General features: G+C 41.1%; 1 protein-coding gene across 2 annotated transcripts in view; it reads right to left on the bottom strand.

Moving 5' to 3' along the window:
• Positions 1 to 3,365: 3,365 nt before the first annotated feature.
• Positions 3,366 to 20,912, bottom strand: part of LOC129698382 (short transient receptor potential channel 4-like) — a 94,081-nt gene continuing 76,534 nt past the window's right edge. For both annotated transcript variants that reach the window (XM_055637498.1, XM_055637499.1), the window contains 6 exons: positions 19,091 to 19,413; positions 17,794 to 17,989; positions 14,512 to 14,718; positions 14,352 to 14,393; positions 10,886 to 10,975; positions 3,366 to 9,920 (listed from right to left, as the gene is read on the bottom strand). In XM_055637498.1, the coding sequence (XP_055493473.1) occupies positions 9,195 to 9,920; positions 10,886 to 10,975; positions 14,352 to 14,393; positions 14,512 to 14,718; positions 17,794 to 17,989; positions 19,091 to 19,413 (1,584 nt within the window). In that variant the 3' untranslated portion in view covers positions 3,366 to 9,194. The remainder of the gene's footprint in view (positions 9,921 to 10,885; positions 10,976 to 14,351; positions 14,394 to 14,511; positions 14,719 to 17,793; positions 17,990 to 19,090; positions 19,414 to 20,912) is intronic.

The following is a 20,912-nucleotide window of genomic DNA, read 5'->3' as shown; positions in this document are numbered from 1 at the left end:
TCCAGTCTGTCTGCTGAAACTGCTCCTGTAAGTCAGAGACAGCCCCCTCAGGCCAGACCTTCACTGTCCTCATGGTAGGTTTCACACGTCTGATCAGAGGTGTGTATTTGGGGAGCAGGAACAGGGAGAGGTGGTCAGACTGTCCAAGGTGGGGGAGGGGGAGGGCTTTGTAGGCTTCAGTAATATTAGCGTAAACTAAGTCCAGAACATTGTTTCCTCTGGTTGGGCAGAAAACATGCTGATGGAACCTGGGGAGTACAGTTTTAAGGTCGGAGTGGTTGAAATCACCCGCAACAATAAATGCCCCCTCTGGGTGGGCAGATAGATGTTTGCTGATAGCAGCTTGCAGCTCTTCCATTGCTAGCCTGGCATTAGCGTCCGGGGGAACATAGACTGCAGTGATAACAGTTGATGTGAATTCCCTGGGCAAATAGAAGGGCCTGCACTTTAACATCAGGTATTCCAGGTCAGCAGAGCAGTGACTACCAATCTTGACAACGTCCGTGCACCATGTGTTATTCACATAAATGCATAGTCCGCCGCCCTTGGTCTTACCGGAGTCCTCCACTGATCTGTCGGCCCTGAAGACAGTGCGTCCCTCCAGCTCAATGGCGTTGTCTGGGATGTTGTCCTTTAGCCATGTCTCAGTGAAGACCATGGCGTTGCAGTCGGCGATCCTTTTGTGTGTGGTGATCCGCAGCCTCAGTTCGTCTATTTTACTCACCAAGGACCGGACATTCGCGAGGAAAATGCTGGGCAGAGCTGGCTGGTGAGGATTTGATTGCAGCCTAGCTCGATGGCCTCCCCGCTTCCCACGCCTTTGTTTGCGGTCCCTGCGCCGCCTCCGGACACTTCCTGTCGGGGGCGCGGACCCGCTAGACCACGGTGTCCTGGTGATCTCCGGCGGCAGTTGAAAGTCGCTTCTGGTGCGCGTTATGCAGAGACGGCCGAGCTCAAGTAGCTCCTGACGGCCGTACACAGTCTTCGCTCCAGTGCTCCGGGCGAAAACTAAGGTAATTATTAACAGTAGAAAGACTAACTCACAAAAACTACGGAGACGCAGAGCCTCGCGTTGTGCACGCGACGCCATCTTTGGCGCCATTTAATCCTCGGTGATGGACATCAAAGGCCACCAGAGTATGTTCCTGTTTCCTTCTCTGTCTTCCAAATGACTTTCAGCATGGAGTACTGATTTATAAACTGAAAAAAAGACTTTAGATGGTAATCTCAGATAATTTCTTTGCCCTTGGAGTAAGACATGTTAGCGAGAAGGACTTTTAAGGAGACACGAGAAAGTGGGATAACACAGAACTAGTGTGAACGGGTGATCAATGGGATTTGGTGGGGTCGAAGGGCCTTTATAATTCTGAGAGGGGATTGACAGGATTGATGTTGAGTAATCGCTTCCCTCAATGGGGTTAAATACAACTGAGGGAGCCACTATCCGAATAAAGGCTCACTCACCGAGGGAGATGAGAAGGATTTTTTTTCTCTCAGAGGGTCAAGATTCAAGGGATTTATCGTCACTCCAGTTCGATACATGGTACAATCCTGGGTAGAAATCTTGTGCTGGAGGATTCCGTACAAAAAATGTAACATTAAATTATAAAGTGCATACATTAAATTTTAATGTGAGCATTAAATTATAGACACAGTCCGTTCAGGTGAGTTTCAGTACTGGTTGGTAGCAGCCTGATTGGCTGGGGAAATAGCTGTTCGAGTGTCTGGTGGTACAGGAGCTGAGGGCAGCAGGCAGAATGGACTGTGGCTGGGGTCTTTTATGATCCTCAGGGCTTTTCCAACCCACCGCAAGGTGTAGATGTCCTGAAGAGAGGACAACTCACAGGCTGAGCCGTCTGCACCACTCGCTGCAGGGCCCTACGTCCTTGGCTGGTGTAGCTGCCGTGCCAGGTGGAGAAACAGCCTGTCAGGATGCTCTCCACGGTGCCTCTGTAGAAATCCCTGAGGACCTGGGGGTTCAGGCTGAAGTTCTTCAGTCGCCCGAGGTTGTAGAGGCACTGTTGTGCCTTTTTTGTGATAGTGGAAATTTGAGTGCTCCAGGTCAGGTCCTCTGTGATGTGGACACCGAGGAACTTGAAGCTCTCCACCGCTACACTGTTGATATTGAAGGGGGTGTGCACCCCCCCTCCTATAGTCGACGGTCACCTCCTTGGTCTTGTTGACGTTGATAGAGGTTGTTGGCCTGGCCCCACTGTGTCAGGGCCACTACCCCCTCTCTGTAGGCCGACTCATCCACATTGGTAATCAGACCCACGTCTGTAGTGTTGTCCGCGAACTTGACGATGGTGTAGTGTCATATTGGACCACCTAGTCGTGGGTGTACAGGAGGGGGTTGAGGCCACATCCCTGAGGTGCGACAATATTGAGGGTGAGAACTGTAGAGGTGTGGTCTCCGTTCCTCACTAACTGAGGTCGGTCCATCATGAAATCCAGGTGCACAGGCTGGGGTTCAGCCCCAGGTCCGGGAGCTTGCCGAGAAGCTTAGGAGGCACAATTGTGTTGCAGGGGTCTAGGTTGTTGGGTAGTGAGGAGCAGATTAGGTCCTTGACTAGCTTCTCAAAGCATTTGCTGATGATGGGTGTCAATGCTATGGGTCACCAATCTCCCATTTTAAGTAATACCTGCAGCTATCCTCGCTCTTTCATGTGGCCCCATCCTGGTGCACACCAATTTCTCTCTATCCTTTCCCTCTTCCCCCTAGCACCCTCTCTGTGTCCCCTTCTGCTTTATCCCTGTCTTTATATCACTCCTCTTGCCCCCTTATCTTACACTAGTCTCTTCACCTTCAGCCTTGTCACTTACACCCATCTGCCTATCACCCCCATCCCCTTATAATTAACCAGTCACTTGCCAGACTTTGACCCACCCCAACCTCTAATTTCCAGGTTTCCAGGTTTCTTCCCCCCCCCCCCCCCCCCCCCCCCCCCCTTCAGTCCATCAGTCTGAAGGAGGGTCCTGACCTGAAACGTCACTTATTCATGTCCTCTGGAGACGCTGCCTGACCCGCTGAGTTATTCCAGCACTCGGTGCTTTGTTTGGAATTCTCTACTCTCGCAAGCTGTTGGTGGAGGTGGAGTTGAGGTGGAGTTAGTACATACATGGTGGAGATTATACATACATGGTGGAGATTGTTAAGATATTTTAAAAATAAGGGCAAAATGGGTGTGCACTGGGATGGTGGGTAGGGGACACATAAAAGTGCAAGGGTAGTTGAGGGTCCTACAAAGAATTGGGTAATAGATTGATGACCCGCAGATTTTGATGTAGAAATATGCATGATCAAATATACACAAAGAACATGAAGAAAATGAAGAGGAAACTTAGGATTCATCAGAACATTTGGGTGATGCATAAGCATTTTAATCATTACTCTTTTTTTCATTGACTCAGGCAGATGTTTCCAAGAAGGGAACATAAGGAACTCCAGAAGCTGATTTACAAACAAAGACACAAAGTGCTGGAGTAACTCAGCAGGTCAGGTCGCATCTATGGAAAATAGGTGACGTTGCATCCGAAACAAGTTGCTGCCTGACCTGCTGAGCTACTCCAGCATTTTGTGTCTAAATTATGTTCCAAACCTGTATGAAATAACAGAATAGAAACCACATTATATTTGGTCTTTTTAATGCTACTGATTTAAGACATTATTGTTTAAAAAATATATATATTTGTTCAAGATAAAAGAGTCTCTGTTTTTCAAAATAATTTATTATAAATGAAGCACAGGGGATATTTTTAGGGATAATGTGCTAAATAAATCCAAGGTTTTTTTTCCTATATATGATATACAAGTTTACAACATTCTTGATTTTATTAGAAACCAGTCCAATGAATAAAAGTCACTCGTGATTTGGATAAAATCTGGACGAAAGTCTTGTATATTATTGAGCTGACAAGTAAATATGTATAGACACAATGATCAAATGATGGACAGACAGCAGTCGTGACATATGGATTGCTTATCTAAGCTCTGTAATCAACAGTAAGACAACGTGATCATTACAGGTTACAGTCTTAAAACTATTCTTTGTTTAATTACAGCAAATTTCAAATTGGAATCTTACAAGATATACAACAGAGGGTAGATTTAAGGCACTTGATCATTTTGGCAAAAGAACCTCATGGAAGGTGCCAATGTTATCATTTAGTGTTTGCAAGGTTTCATAGTATGGAATGTATTTGATTTTAAGGAAGGCATGCTTTCAAGTCAACATCCATTATACAAATTAATAATCAAGCATTGTGATTTCAATTCTTCCTGTTGCAAGCATGTGTTTTATTGTTTTTACAAAGTAAATGATAGTGGCACTGAAGAAATAAAGTAAATGCAAGGTCTAAAATAAAAAGCCATGGGATGCTGTAGATGAGAAATTAAACTCGGAAATTAATCTCTGTGCTATTTTGGTGGAAGTGTCAAGCCATTTACACATATACACATATAAGTGTCTAAGACCCAAAAGATTGGGATATTGAGTTCAATGATATATGTCCATTATTTACTCAGTAATGAAAATAGAGTCAAGGTATGTCTACCTTAGAGGTGTACAAGATCATGAGAGGAACAGATCGGTTAAATGCAGTCTTTTGCCCAGAGTAAAGAAATCGAAAACCAGAGAACATAGCTAAGGTGAAGGGGGAAAGATTTAATAGGAACCCGAGGAATAACTTTATTTTACAAAGGGTAGTGGGTATATGGAACAAGCTGCCGGCGGATGTAGTTGAGGGAGTTACTATCATAATATTTAAGAGAAATTTGCTCAGGTACATGGATAGGATAGGTTTGGAGGGATATGGGTCAAGCGCAGGCAGGTGGACTAGTGAACATAGGACAGGCTAGTGGTCAAATTGGGCCGAAGGGCCTGTTTCTATGCTGTATGACTGTATGACTCTCTATATTGCTGAAGTATTATTTCAACATGAGGCAAGTGCATTCCAGCATTCATTATTGTTGAAATTGATGAGTAAAAATGAAATTAAAAATGAAAAAAACATTAACATTAACCTTAGCTACAATGTAAACTGATACCATTGAAAGTCTCACTATACTGGATTGCAATTCATATCTTATTCCCCTTAGTAAGGATTAACATCTTTCAGACCTTTCACTGCAAAATAGAAATTAATCATGACAATCATTGTGTTAAATAAAATCAATGGGAACTAGTTTATGAAGCTTGAACATACGAATTATGTTTGCCAATAAACATGTTTATATTTGGTAGAATCTGCACGATATTATCCGTCTGCCATGAGTTTGAATATTTAGGAAAAAGTCCAATATAAATTACAGGTGACAATTTTTTACCTTTAAGACTTTGATATGCAGCATGATAGTTGATGGATATTTGTGCTTAAAGATTGAAAGGTTTCCAGAAATGCTTTGAGATAGTCTACTTTCTTGATCACTATTCAAATGCCGCTACTTCCTTAGGGGACAGAGACAATTCGACGTCCCCAATGACTCACAAACTTCTTCAGATACACCAGAGAAAGCCTACTGTTGGGTTGCATCACAGCTTGGTTAGGGAACAGCTCTGCCCAAGACTGCAAGAAGTTAGTGAGTTGGAGATGTAGCCCAGTCCATCACAACCCCACCATTAACTCCATCTACACCACATTGCCTCAGAAAAGCAGCCAACATAATCAAAGATTTGTGTCATCCTGGTCATTCCTTCTTCTCCCCGCGCCTGTGTGCCAAAAGGTACAGATCCACTAGATTCCAGAACAGCTTCTTCCCCTCTGTTATTAAACTTCTGATTGGTCCCACCATACGTTAGGTTACTGTCTGATTCACCCCATTGCAGACGTTAGACTTTGTCCCTGAAACAGATGTGCTACAATGTTGAGAACTACATTCTGCACTCTGTATCTTCCCCTTTGCTCTATCAATTTACATGAGTTTGACTTGATTGTATTTATGTATAGTATTATCTGATCTGATTGGATAGCATGCAAAACAAAGCTTTTCACTGCACCTCGGTCGGTACACGTGACCATAATAAACCTAAAGCTAATTTTGGCTTGGTTATAAGCTTTATACATGCCATTCTAAGGCTGACTGTGAGAACACATCACAGATTAATGGCACTTGCAATCTGTTTCATTGCATTTGGAGAGATGCCTGCTGTCCTCTTGGCTCTGCAGTTATGCAGCTGAGCCCTGGAGTCAACTGGAATGTAAATTGAAGCTGCAGGGGACACCACATGGTTCAGTGCATCAGTGAAACATCACTGTGCTACTTGATGTTTAAACATAAGTGGAAGTAGATCACTCAGCCCTTTCAGCCTCATCCATTATGAAGGTCACACATTATTCTTCTACCTCTACACCATTTTCAGTCCTATTCCTATTACTTTTAATTCATCTAATGTCCAGAAACCTATCAATTCCAGTTTCAATGCGATCCATGATAATATCACACCACTCCTGGGTAGAGAATTCTGAAGATTTGCCATGTGTGTAGACATTCTAGTCCTACATGCATGGTCCTTATTTTGAGATATAAAAACTACTGAACCAGGGTAATCATCCTCCCTGTATCTAATTAGCTGTTATCAAGCAACTGAACCATCCTACTAGAGAGCTGTCCTGAGCTACTATTTACCTCATTGGAGACCCTTGGACTATCTTTGATCACTCTACTGGATTTTATATTGCATTAAACATTATTCACATATTCTCTTTACCTTGTATCTGTGGATGGCTCAATTGTAATCATGTACAGTCTTCCCACTGACTGGTTAGCATCCAACAAATCTATTCACTGTAGCTTAGTACACTTGACAATAAACTAAACTAATCTGTTGAGCTCACTAAGAACGTTGTATAGTTTAATAAAGTCATGCCTTATTTTTCTGAGACCTCTCCTACTCAATCACTTTTTGTATGTTGAACCTTCACTATTGAAAGTTTATGCATTATTAAATATGACTAAAATTGACATGGACATAGAACAGTACAGCACACGAATTAACCCTTCAATACAATATCTGTGGCAAACATGATGCTGATAACCTAATCTCCGCTGCCTGCACATGATTCATATCCCTCAATTCCCTGCATAACAACGTGTCTATCCGAAAGCGTCTTCAATCCCACTATCTATCTGCCTCCACCACCACTGGCAGCCATTCCAGGCACCCACTACTCTCTGTGTAAGAAACTTGCCTCGTACATCTCCTTTAAACTTTCTCCTCCCATGTTAAAGGTATGCCTCTAGTCTTTGACATTTCCATCCGAGTAAAAAAAATGATTCTGACTATCTACCCTATCTATGCCTCTCATCATTTTACATACTTATACCAGGTCACCCTCCCACATTCGAGAAAAAACAATCCAATTTTATCCAACCTCTCCTTATCTTAAACTCTCTAATCCAGGCGACATTCTGAGATACTGGTGGAACTATAGATACTGGTTTATACCAGAGATAGAGACAAAGTGTTGGAGTAACTCAGTGGGTTTCTGAGTAAGTATCTCTGAAGAAAAAGGATGAGTTTGAAGAAGGGTCCTGACCCAAAATGTCACCCATCCTTTTTCTCCAGAGATGCTGCCTGACACGCTGAGTTACTCCAGCACTTTGTATCTATTGTTTAACGTGATGGTAAACCTCTTTTGCATCCTCGGCAAACCCTCCATGTCCTTCCCGTTATGCGGCAACCAGACCTGCACACAATACTCTGGGTTTCTTAGCATGAACCCATACAATTGTCGTAAGAAATTCTCTTGCAATAAAAGCAGTGATGCAGGTAATAAAGAGATAATGCTATAAAGGTACAATTTTTAGCATTATCAATTTTTGTTCCCAGTGCCTTTCCCAACTGTGCCAGGTGCCTTTGAAGGTTAGCATCTCTCTATGCGTTATCATTTCAAGGTACTCAGTGTTTCTAATAATTAAAAAAAAATCTGATATTAGATGGATGATCACATTTCCACACTGTAGAGTCAGAGATGTGTAGCACAGAAATAGGCCCTTCAGCTCAGCTTGCATTGTTGGCATTTTGGGCTAATCCCATTTGCCTGCATTTAGCCCATATTCTTCAAAACCCTTGCTGCTGCATCCGCTGAGTTTCTCCAGCAATTTTGTGTACCTTCCTTCCTTCCTCTATATCGGTCCAACTGTCTTTTAAAAGTTGTAATTGTTTTCCACTTCTATAGCTTCCTCTGGCGGCTCAGTCCAGGCACGCATGACCCTCTCAGTGAAAAAATTGCTCCTAAACGAGCTGTTGATAATGCAAATACGATTTAAAAGAGTATTATTATTAATCTGTTCCCACTTCACAATCTTAACATGAGAGCATGGTTCTTTTCAAAAGGAAATTCACAGCAAATTTACCTACATGAAGGGTTATAAAAATTTAGAACACACTTCAAACACTCTTCCTGATTAGTGGGAGATTTGAGAACAATTAGATTATTCATCACAAACCCACACATTTTTTTTCGTGCAGATATAAAGGATTCAAAGGGTGGGAATACTGCATTTAGTTGCAAATCAGTCATCAAATTTAATGGCACAACAATCAAGAGAAGCCAAATTACATTCTCTTGTTCCTCTTCCACCTATTACAGATATAAAACTGCTTTTTAAATTCTGAAGTAAATGATTGTGCTTGGTATTATATACCATGAATATCGCTTCAAATATTGGATAGCAGCAATCTTTACGAAACATACTGTATGTTGCAAATTCCGATGTACTCCTGATGTGGTGTCTTGGCCAAGGTATATTCATAAAATTAGAATTGATTTTTCCAAACATAATATTTATAATACTGTCCTCATTTACATAATTGCAAGCAATGTATATCCGTTACTTCAAACGAATTGATAGAACTTAATGCACCTACATATTAAACTTAGCCATGGAAAGTAGATTGAAAGGGGTGTATATTACACATAGCATGTCACCTTCCCCTTTCAAATGGTTGCATTTAACTGTTGCTCTGAAATTTTTTGTTACACATGTAAAACGAAGGATTGTCAATTAGGCCTTTTTAGTGTTCTGGATACTCACTCTGAAAATCAAGTATTTGAAAATAGCACATCCATGAGGACTGGAGGAAAATTGAATAACTTGAAGAAATAAGCACTGCTAATATGAGAGTCTGCCATGTCTTAATATAATTCCTTTATTAATATTTTTTAAAACCAATCTAAAAAATAGTTATAATCTAGTCATCACCCTGTGTCACACTCCACTGATTCACAGTGTCTTCCTTCCCTGATTCTTTTGCCAGAGTATCTTCGGTTATGTTTAATAAATGAGCACTGGTTGTGCCATCTGGTGATTGTCTATGCAAAAATACATTAATCTTTTCTCCCGTTTGACTTGTATTTGAGTCTTTTGCATCAGAGTCAGTGCTACCGACCAACGTTGGCTCCAGGTTTCTTACACCTTCATTGCTGGAACTCCCTCCACTTTTCAGTACGTTTTCCTCATGTGTAATTTCCTCAGAAACTGTGTAAATCTTATTACAATTCAGTTCTGCATTATACGGTTTTGTTCGTTTTCGAAAAAAAGATAAATTTTTGATGGAGTCTTTAACAATACTTTTACTGTTTTGTTTTTCCTTGGATATATCGGTCGTTTTTGGAGTTGTTCCATTACTTAAGGTTTTACAAGATGCTGGCGAGTCTGATACTTTAGACATTGTTTTTGGACAAACTAAAGATGTCAATTCAAAAAAACTCAGTTTGTTCTTCGGCTCATTTGTACACGTTATCTTTTTTGAAATGGTTGTGCATTCAGCTGGTCGATCTTCATTCTTAAATACCTCATTTTGGTCTGATATTTTGGATGCTGCGCCAAAGCTGGAGGACTGTACGCCAGGAAGCTTGTTCCCTTTTAGAAGACCCAAAACCTCATAGCGGAAGCTTGAAATATCCTGTTTCAGCTCCTTTAACCACAATAAAAGTCATGCTTTCTGTTAAAAAATATTCAGCAATGCCATAGAAAATGTACAAATAATTCAGCAAAATGATAAATCAAAAAGTACATTTAAAAGTCTGTTAAAATCATGCTGCTAGAATATTCAGTGAAACTGTATTGTTTGGGCAATTTGTGTAAATGGCATGTGACATTTGTTTGTATATTTCATTAAAACACTTTAGCAAATAACATTCGGTATAGCTAAATTTGAACAAATAGTATTAACTGTTGTACAATTGAATTTAAGAACATCAACATTATTAACTGAAATGAAAATGTTTGAGTATTTCAAATGCTTTTTTAAAGTCAAACACATTCAACTGAAAAATATCTGTTTCTATACTAATTCTCTATATGGGAGGTCATACAATTTCAAAATGCGGAAATTACATGGTTGAGATGGAAATTCAGCTGTATGCCTGTAATGACAAAGGCCCAAAGATCTTTATAAATAACTGAGCCATTGTTTCTTATCAGACTTCTGAACGGTCCTTACATAAGCTAGGGTACTGTCCGATGCATCTCTTCCCCATTGTGAACATTGGACTTTGTCTCTGGAACTGATGCGCTACAATGCTGAGAACTATATTCTGCACTCTGTATCTTCCCTTTTGCTCTACCTATTGTACTTTAGTTTGACATGATTGTATTTATGTATTGTATTATCTGATCTGATTGGACAGCATGCAAACAAAGTTTTTCACTGTACCTCAGTGCACGTGACCATAGTAAAGTTCAATGTTATAGGTGTAATCTATATCCTGTGCAGTAGCTACAATCTGTATATTTTCTAGATAACTAAGTAATTTTTAAAGAATTATTAATCTTTATTCAATAATATTTTAAAGAATTCAAACTCCCAAAATTAAAATCAATGTCACTCAAATTACTTTATTAAGAACATAATTTGGTAAAAAAACGTTGAAAAATCACCTTAAAGTTCTCTTCAGTCAGCCCTTCTTCAGTTTTGGCATCTCTGATCATTGCTGCAACGTATCTTTTCACCAAGTTTCTTATAACTTCCTGGAAGAAAAAAGGATTTACACATTTTACAGGATACAGAAAAATACACTGTCATATAGTTAGCAGTTTGGAACAAAATTTTATGCTGGCATGCCTTTGCTTTTGCAGAAAATAGTTACTTTAAACAGATTATGGCAGACAAAAGTGCTGGAGAAACTCAGCGGGTGCGGCAGCATCTATGGATGTCTGCTTTCCACAAAGGCCGCTCCCTCCGTAACTCCCTGGTCAATTCTTCCATTTTTATCTGCACCACCCCCTCCCCGGGCATTTTCCCGTGCAACCGCAGGAGATGCTACACATGTCGCTTTACCTCCCCCCTCGACTCCATTCAAGGACCCAAGCAGTGGTTCCAGTTGTGACAGAGGTTCACCTGCACCTCCTACAACCTCACCTATTGCATCCTCTGCTCTAGATGTCAGCTGATCTACATCGGTGAGACCAAGCGTAGGCTTGGCGATCGTTTCGCCGAACACCTCTGCTCGGTCCGCATTAACCAACCTGATCTCCCTGTGGTTCAGCACTTCAACTCCTCCTCCCATTCCGAATCCGACCTTTCTGGCCTGGGTCTCCTCCATGGCCAGAGTGAGCACCACTGGAAACTGGAGGAACAGCACCTCATATTCCGCTTGGGCAGTCTGCACCCCAGCGGCTTGAACATTGACTTCTCCAATTTACGGTAGCCGTTGCTGTCTCCTCCCCTTCTCAGCTCTCCCTCAGCCCTCTGGCTCCTCCTCTTCCTTTCTTCTTCCCGCCCCCCACCCTGTATCAGTCTGAATAAGGGTTTTGGCCCGAAACGTTGCCTATTTCCATCGCTCCATAGATGCTGCCGCACCCGCTGAGTTTCTCCAGCACTTTTGACGACCTTTGATTTTCCAGCATCTGCAATTCCTTCTTAAAATATATAATTACGATGGGGATTAGTCATCATTTTTCATACATAGCTAACATGCCAACATATCAGAACAAGACTGGGAAGAGTTATTGATCAATTAGAACAATCAATAAAGGTCACAATATTTTTACCAACTGAAAGGGCATGTTCCAGAGGTTTATGCTGGAAGCTATGAATGGCCAAAGAGTACATAATTATATGACCCAAGGTGAATGTTGTGAAAATGTGTTCTCCATACACTTTAAAATGAATAAAACACAAAGTACTGGCATTACTCAGCTGGTCAAGCGGCATCTGTGAAGGAAATGGACAATGTTTCAACATGGGATCCTTCTTCAGATTTAATTTAGAGTGGGGGGTTGGGGGACAAAACTGGAAGAGAGGTAAGGGGTGGAACAAAGCCTGGCAGGTGATAGGTGGATACAAACGGGGAGAGGGAGGGTTTACAGTGAATGGTCTGGGGACGCAGAAGTGCTCTTGGTCGGTGAGTACAAGAACAATGATTGAGAGGACACAAGTGCACACAGAATGTGGGTGTCTATCGGCACCAGTCATACATATAAAATAAATGATAATCTGGTCAATCTACAACACAAGCATATACATGCTAAACAGTGGATGCAACCCCAAAGTCGATGTATTATTTGGCATTGATAGGTAGAAAGTCAGAACCTTTTTCGCAGGGTGGGAATGTCAAAGACTAAGAGAGGCAAAGTTTAAAGGAGACTAGACCAAGAGGGACCCGTTGGGTCCCGTCCCCTCAACGAGCGGTTGTGGGTGCGGCCTGCGGCGTCACTCACACACTAACCAACCCCTCACACCCACACACTAACCATCCCCCCGCCCCCCCCCACACACACACACACACAAACCACCCCCATTGATATTATATTAATATTATTAATTCACTCCTTTTACCCCATCCCCGGCCCTATCCACTTACGCATTGCCCCCAACTCGCTGACGCAGCTAGAGAGGGAGGGGGGGGGGGGGGGTGGGGGATAGAGAGAGAGGGATGCAGAGAGGGACAGAGGCACAGATAGGGACACCAAAGCACAGAGAGGGACACAGAGGGGGACACAGAGGGGCACACATAGGGGGACACAGAGAGGGACACAGAGGGGGACACAAAGGCAAAGAGAGGGATACAGAGGGACACAGAGGCACAGAGAGTGACACAGAGGCAGAGGGAGGGACACAGAGGCAGAGAGAGGTACACAGAGGCAGAGAGGGGGACACAGAGGCAGAGAGGGGGACACAGAGGCAGAGAGAGGGACACAGAGGCAGAGAGAGGGACACAGAGGCAGAGAGAGGGACACAGAGGCAGAGAGAGGGACACAGAGGCAGAGAGAGGGACACAGAGGCAGAGAGAGGGACACAGAGGCAGAGAGGGGGACACAGAGGCAGAGAGGGGGACACAGAGGCAGAGAGGGGGACACAGAGGCAGAGAGGGGAACACAGAGGAAGAGTGGGACACAGAGACGAGCAAAGTGGGCCACAAACAAAGGCGTTGTGATGTCAGCAGCTGGCCAGCGGTTATATTTGAAAAAATGTCAGCTTGTAATCAATTTTAGTTAAAAAAAACTCGGGAAATAATTAACCAAATTTACAGAGGAGTGGATTTTTTAAATCATAAGGTAAATTTCTACCAGAATATGTAAAAATATCACCGTTATTGTGACGTCAGCAGCTGGCCAGCGGTTATATTTGAAACAAAGTCAGATTGGTGAACAATTTTAGTAAAACACTCAGGACATAATTAACCATATTTACAGAGGAGTGGATTTTTGAAATCATAAGCTAAATCTCTACCGAAATATGTAAAAATGTCTCAGTTTCTGCATCTGGTTTTCAAGGAGATGTGATTCAAAGACAAAATGACACACACACACACACACACAGAGTTTTAATAAGTACTAGACCAAGTGCCGACCCGTTGGGTCTGTTCCCCCAACACGCAGTTGCGGGGGAGGGGGGGGGGATGGGGGAATTAGGGGGCGGCATGCGGCGTCACACACACACACTAACCATCCACACACAAACTAACCACCCCACACATACACTAACCACCCTCCTACACACACACACACTGTAACCACCACCCCCCCCCCTTTGATATTATATTAACATTATTCATTTGTTCCTTTTACCCCATAACTGCCCTATCCACTGACGCATAACCCCCAACTCGCAGGTGCACCTGGAGGGGGGGATAGAGTGTGAGGGCAGAGAGAGAAGGGGCAGAGACAAAGACATGTTGGTCGGTGTGGACAAGTGGGGCCGAAGGGCCTGCTTCCACATTGTATGACTCATGGTGAGAAAGTGGTTTACATTAACAAAACTGGAACACTTGTGGAGCTTTTGATGAAAATACTGTTTAAAACAAGAGATATATTCTCAACCATTAGATTGATAAATTAGTAGCTACTTTGTGTATTATTACTAGCTACTTCAGAAAATGAGATGTTTAAAAAAAAAACTTACCTGGTACTGATGATTTCGTCTTAGATTGCTAGCTGCACGCCTCTTTAAAAAATGAGAGAATATATATAAATGGATTAAATAACGAAATCAATATAGTTTGATGAAGTATTGAAGCTTTGTTAAAATATTAACATCTGCAGAAAGAATTTAAATTTCTTACCCCGAGAGACCCGAGACTTTCAGGTTTCTTTCGTTTTTGCTTACAGAACATTTTGAGGCATAAATGATTTCTTATCCACGTTAGTAAATACCAGACAGATTTTGGACTTGGAATAATGTTAAAGGGAGTTGGAAGAGTTCCACCTTCTTCAAAGTAACTCATCCAAAGCTTTGTCCTTGCAAATTTCCACTCAATGTCTGCATGATCCTGTAACATATCAAATTAGATGACATAATTCCTTGTAATTACTTGCAAATACATGATTCATAGCCTCTCATAACAATTTATGATGATATTTAATTTAATTCAGGTGCTTGTGTAACCAAACATTCTTGGCAATTTATTTTTTGCATTGCTTAATCATTTATTGCACAATTACTGTCATTTACATTAAAGTTAATTTGACAACCTATTTTAAACCTTTATTGCAACTCAACCTTGGTATCTCCACACCAATTCAAACACATTAAGCTTAAACTGAAAAATACATAACAATTATTATGCGGAATCAAGTTAGAATGCAAAATAGAAAGATCAATAGATATGTTGATTATGAGAAGTGGACAAATGGGTTACACACGAGATGTGAAGGTCTCTTTCAAATGTTCATTTCACTTCCACGAAGACGAAATGGGGCATGCGATCTTTCTGACACGTAAGATTAAGGGGAATCCAAAGAGAGTTTATATTAAGGGAAAAGGGTGACTAGAAGAAGAATAGGACATCATAGAAACCGAAGTGCCCATCTATGTGTGGACAGGAAGTGGGCAAAGCCCTCAGTTAATATTTCTCCTCTCTATTTACAATGGAGAAAGACATGGAGACAAGCGAACTTGGCAAAGTTAATGGCGATGTCTTGAGATTAGTCCCTATTATTGTCAAGGAGGTGTTCAATGTCCTAAATGTAGATAAAATAAATCTCAGGGGCCTGATCAAATATTTCCAAGGACACTGCAAAGCTCCAGATGAAATTGCAAGAGCCTTGACTAAGATATATGAATTATTGTTACACACAGGTAAGGTGTGGGAAACTAGAAGGAGGCCAATGTTGTGCTTCTATTTAAGAAGTGCTCCAAAGAAAAACCTGGGGAATATAGACCAAAAACCTTAACATCTACGATTAGCAAATGGAAAGAAAACGTCGTCGTCATAATATGCAATATTTCACAGTATAGTGTTGTCGTAGTACAAAATATTGGCTATGGGGGCTGTGTGTTCAGTACAGAATTCAGAGTGGTGATGGCCTTGGGGTAGAAACTGTTCGTTAATGTTGTGGTGTGTGATTTGATGGACCTGTAATGCTTCCTGAGGGTAGAAGGGCAAATAAGTGATGTGCAGGATGAGATGAGTCCTTTAGGATACGTGATGGCTTCCGCAGGCAACGAGAGCTATAGATCTCTTCCAGGGCAGGCAGGTGTGTGTTGGTGATCTTCTGGGCTGTATTGATGACTCTCTGCAGAGCCTTCTTGTCAGCCGCAGAAGTGTTGCCGTACCACATCAGGATGCCATGTATCAGGACACTCTCTATGGAGCAACGGTAGAATGATACTAACTGCTGTTGTGGCAAGTTGGCTTTCCTGAATGAACTAGGAAGCAATGCCGTTGTTGTGTCTTCTTTACCAGAGAGTGCGTGTTAATTGATCACCTGAGATCTGCTGAGATGTGGGTGCCCAGGAACCGAAACTCGAGACACTGTCCACTATTTCTCCGTTAATGTGCAGTGGGGGATGGTCACCCTGCTTCTTCCTTGATGAGTCAATGATGAGCTCTTTTGTTTTTTTTATTCTCTGAGCACCAGCCTATTAACCTCTGTACCTCCTCCCTGTAAGCTGATTCTTCGCCCTCAGTGATCAGATCATGTCGTCTGCAAATTGTATGATGGTGTTCGTGCTGTGGGTCGGTATAGAGGGAGTAGAGGAGGGGGCTCAGCACACAGCCTTGTGGAGCTCCTGTGCTGAGTGTCAGTGGGGGAGTGGTGGGGTCCCATCCTGACTGACTGCGGCCAGTCCGTAAGGAAGTCCTTAATTCATAGGCAGATGTTGTGTTCGAAGCCTAGGTCGGACAGCTGGAGACCAGTTTATTGTGTGAGATTGTGTGGAATGCAGAGCTGTAATCCACTAATAGCAGTCGTGCGTATGCTCCCGGTTGTTTTAGTTGGGGTAGTACAGTATGGAGGGCAGTGGCAATGGCGTTGGTATGGTAGGAATTAGAGGGAGATGGTGGAAGGTTGTTTTTCAGACTGGAGGCCTATGCCAGTGGTCACTGAGGGATTGGTGCTGGACTCATTGCTGTCTGTGATTTTTATTAACAATTTGGTATTGTTGACATTGTTGGTAGTTTGCAGGTGACACTAAAATGAGTCGGATTGTAAATAGTGAAGTTGGCTATCAAGAATTACTTGATCAGTTCGGCAGGCGGACCGAGGAATGGCTAATGGAGTTTAATTGAGAAAAGTGTGAGGTGCTGAATTTTGGGAGGTCAAACCAGGGCATTCACAGAGCCCAGGGGAGTGTTGTAGAGCAGAGAAATCAAGGACTACAGGTTCAAATTCCTTGAAAGTGTCAACACAAATCGATCGGGTGGTGAAGAAAATGTTTCGCATAATGGCCTTCATCAGTAAGGGAACTGAGTAGAAAAGCTGGGGTGTTACGTCACAATTGTGCAAAACATTGGTGAGGCCATACGGAGTATTTGGTCACCCTGCAATAGGAAAACAGGCATTAAGCTAGAAATAATGCAGAGAAAATTTACAAGGGTGGTGCCCTTGAGAGACCTGAGCTATGCGGTTTTGGTTGGGCAGGCTGACTCTATTCCTTGGAGTTCAGGAGACTCCTGGTCCTGTCTGCTATCTCCTATTTGACACTCCTTGATCTTTCCCACACATGTGCTTCTTTACTTTCAAATACATTTCCAATTGTCTTTTAAGATTTATTATTAGATGTCCTTCCACTGGAAATATCAGGTAATCTTATAGAAGGTGTACAAAATCATAAAGGAAAGAGAGGAAATAGTTGAGGTATGTATTCTAACTACACTTAAAAGGCATTGGGACAGGTACGCCGATTGGAAAAGTTTAGAGGGATATAGGCCAAACAGGCAAATGGGATTATCTTAGATGGGGCATCTTGGGTGGCATGGATGAATTGGGCTGAAAGGCCAGTTTCCATGCTGTAGGACACTGCAATTTTTATCTCTAGCTTGATGCCTAGTGCGTGAACACTTAATTGTATTTTAACTTACTCCTTTTTTAAAAAAACGCGATAATCATAGCGAAGAACTCACCGCAATGAGTTGATAAGAATTGTTCATCATAGCTATCAGCATATTCAGCAGAACCACAAGAGAAATAACATTGTATGTTCCAAACATAGTGGCTCCAACAAACTCTGTGAATTCGTGGTGAGCATTCACATTGGTCACAGATAGGTTAATGAGACCAAATATTGACCAGAACAGTGATTGGAGAGTCTCAAATAATCTGCAAAATTAAGAGTTAATACCTTGTCAAACTATATTTCATTTTCAAACAAAATAGAGATTACGAACACATTTTAATAAAACAAAAATGCAAAGTAACTTAATTCACCAACACTGCCTCTAAAAACCAACTGTAAAGTTTGTAGATTATTACATATCAAGTTTTGAACATAAAACTAAATCAGGTAATTAAAGCAAGGTGATGCTTTAGTGCCAAGCAAACAGTTTTCCATACAATTTCTTGGTATAAACTCATTCATAGTATTGTTCTAAAAGTAGGCCGTTTGAGTATTGTGGCCCTGTCTGCGCTTGAAAACGAATTATCTATTATTTGACACTCCTGTGTTTCTTCCATACATGTGCTTCTTTTACTTTCAAATACGTATAAAATCCACTTTTAAGAATTATTATTACATGCCATTCCACTGGAAATATCAGTCATACATCAAGGAAACAGGCCCATTGGCCTAACTTGTCCATGCCTACCAAGATGCTGATACAACAGTCCCATTTATCCACATTTGGCCCATATCCCTCTAAAATTTTGCGAAATAATACCCTCCATCTCTTACTGGCTGTTTTGATATAGCTTGAGGACCATTTATATACATCTTATGCTCATATTGTTTTCTTTATTTATTAAGTCTGAAGAATAAATGTTGACTACCTTATTTATCCTTGGTCTCCTGAAAGCAACAGAATATGAACTTGGACAACAATAGCACTCTGTACTTCACCACGTTGAGCAAAATGTTGCAAATTTAACAAATCCACATTGCAAAAGAAAACAAAATATTAGATGTCCACCCATCCATGTTCACAGGACTCATTTTCAAGATTGTAGAAAACTGCATGGACAAAACATACAAATATTTTTTTGAAATTTAAGGTCTTTAGTCATGCATGGTTGACATGGGATTCTCACTTGTTCCACTGGTTCAAATGTATAATTGTAATATCCAAGGATAAAACTTTGCTCTGGTTTCGTTATAACTGCATAAACAAGTAAACATTCCTATGCATATAAGAAACGTGGCTACTAACTTGGAAAATTACATCCGTGAAGCCCATTTGTGCAATTAAAATGAATAAAGGAGCTTACGTTGAAAAGGCATTGTTCTGTTCTTTACACCTTATCCCTTTGCATTTATCCGGTTCCTCTGATGCATTTGTCTCGTAGTAAAAGTACAACTGATTCAGTCCATTTGCAAAAGCCAGCAGCACCAGGCAGTATATGAACATGAATTTCAGAATATCCAAGAGCATACGTCCAAGAGATATTTGCAGGGGCCCCAAATGAGAGTTAGCAGTGAATAGTGAAATTAAGCGGAGAGAACTGAAGATATTTGCAATAGCAAATAATGCCTCAGCAACCAAGGTGGGATGCCACATTTCCCAGTCTTTACGTTGACGAGAACCACTGTACTTTAAACAAAATAACAATGTCAGTATAAAACATGTTGCATTAACTTTGCTATTCTTAACACAGGAACTTGATAAAGCTTGATAGCAATGTGTTCCAAAGCTAAAATATTCTGTTTTATATATCAATAAATTATCACAGTAAATTACATTCAAAGAAAGCAGCATGAATTTTATTTTGTTGACATATCCAATCTAAATATAAAGTCCAGAGACACAAGAAAATGCAGATGCTGGAATCTTGAGCAAAGCACAATTGCTGGAGGTGGGTCAGGCAGTATCTGTGGAGGGAAAGGACAGATGACGATTCAGACAGAAGAAAAATCCTGAGCCGACTCCCTCCACAGATGCTGCCTGACCCGCTCCTCCAGCACTTTGTGTTTTGCTAATTTGAAAGTTTACCATTCTCAACATGTATCAGAAAACCATTTCAAGATGTGGGAACAGAATTATTGTCAAGTTTAATTATTATTATTAACATGCATATCAAATCCAACAATGGAGCCAGTAAGTGCCATGTCTTGCTGTTTTATTGAGTTTTCGTCGGAGATGTTATGGATAGTAACTGGGTGCTTACAAGTACTGTTTGTTTTATATGGACTGTATTTTTAGGTATTTTTAAATTCAAGAGATTATATTTATCTATTTGAAAACATAATTATAACGACTGTGAAAACTGCTGCGCTTTCAGTTAATCTGGACATGACACAGCGAGTATCTTTTCTTAAAAGTCTTAGTTAATTATAGGATACTGTTAAATTAAAAATGGAAAACAGAACCCCAACACATTTGATAAATGAGGAACTGCAGTTTTTTGAATAATTCAATAGTTTAATAATAGTTTTGAGAACTATTTATCTGACTTGCTTCTCAATTCAGAACAAACTTTTAACAAAGCCCATTGCATCTTCTTGGACATTTCAGAAAAAAAGTAGTCATCTGTCAATCTCCAAATTATTTAAAAACAGTAAATACAAATAATAATCAAAATTTAAAACATACTTTTGGGATTGATAGGCTCTTGATTAGTTATGAGGTTATGGCAGAAAATGGGGTTGTTGGAAAATAGACTTAAAAGGCCTAATTCTGCTCCGATGTCTTATGGATTTTTTTTAATCAAAATATTAATTTATAATTATAACCATTGGATTTAAAAGATGATTGGGGAAAAATATCAACATCACATTAATTTTATTATGATTAATGTCTTGTTCATTGTCAAAATTTAATTTAAACTAAGTATTTTGACAGTAACACCCATATTCCAAGTAGGCATCAAAGAAACATTGTCCTAGTGGGAGACACCTAGTTCTGAACAAATACAAAAGGTCTACCCTGATCTTGAAACTTTAATCGTAAAACATGCCTAGTATCCTGGACATTCTAAAAATACATGGAGTCGTACAGCATGGAAACAGGCCCTTTGGCCCAACTTGCCCATGCTGCCTAAAATGCCACATCTACACCAGTCCCACCTGCCTGCGTTGGGCCCATATCCCTGA

This window comes from Leucoraja erinacea, chromosome 6 (assembly GCF_028641065.1).
Source record: "Leucoraja erinacea ecotype New England chromosome 6, Leri_hhj_1, whole genome shotgun sequence".
Classification (NCBI taxonomy): domain Eukaryota; kingdom Metazoa; phylum Chordata; class Chondrichthyes; order Rajiformes; family Rajidae; genus Leucoraja; species Leucoraja erinaceus.
Note: the sequence above shows the minus strand (reverse complement) of the source record. Positions and strands in the feature narration are given on the sequence as shown.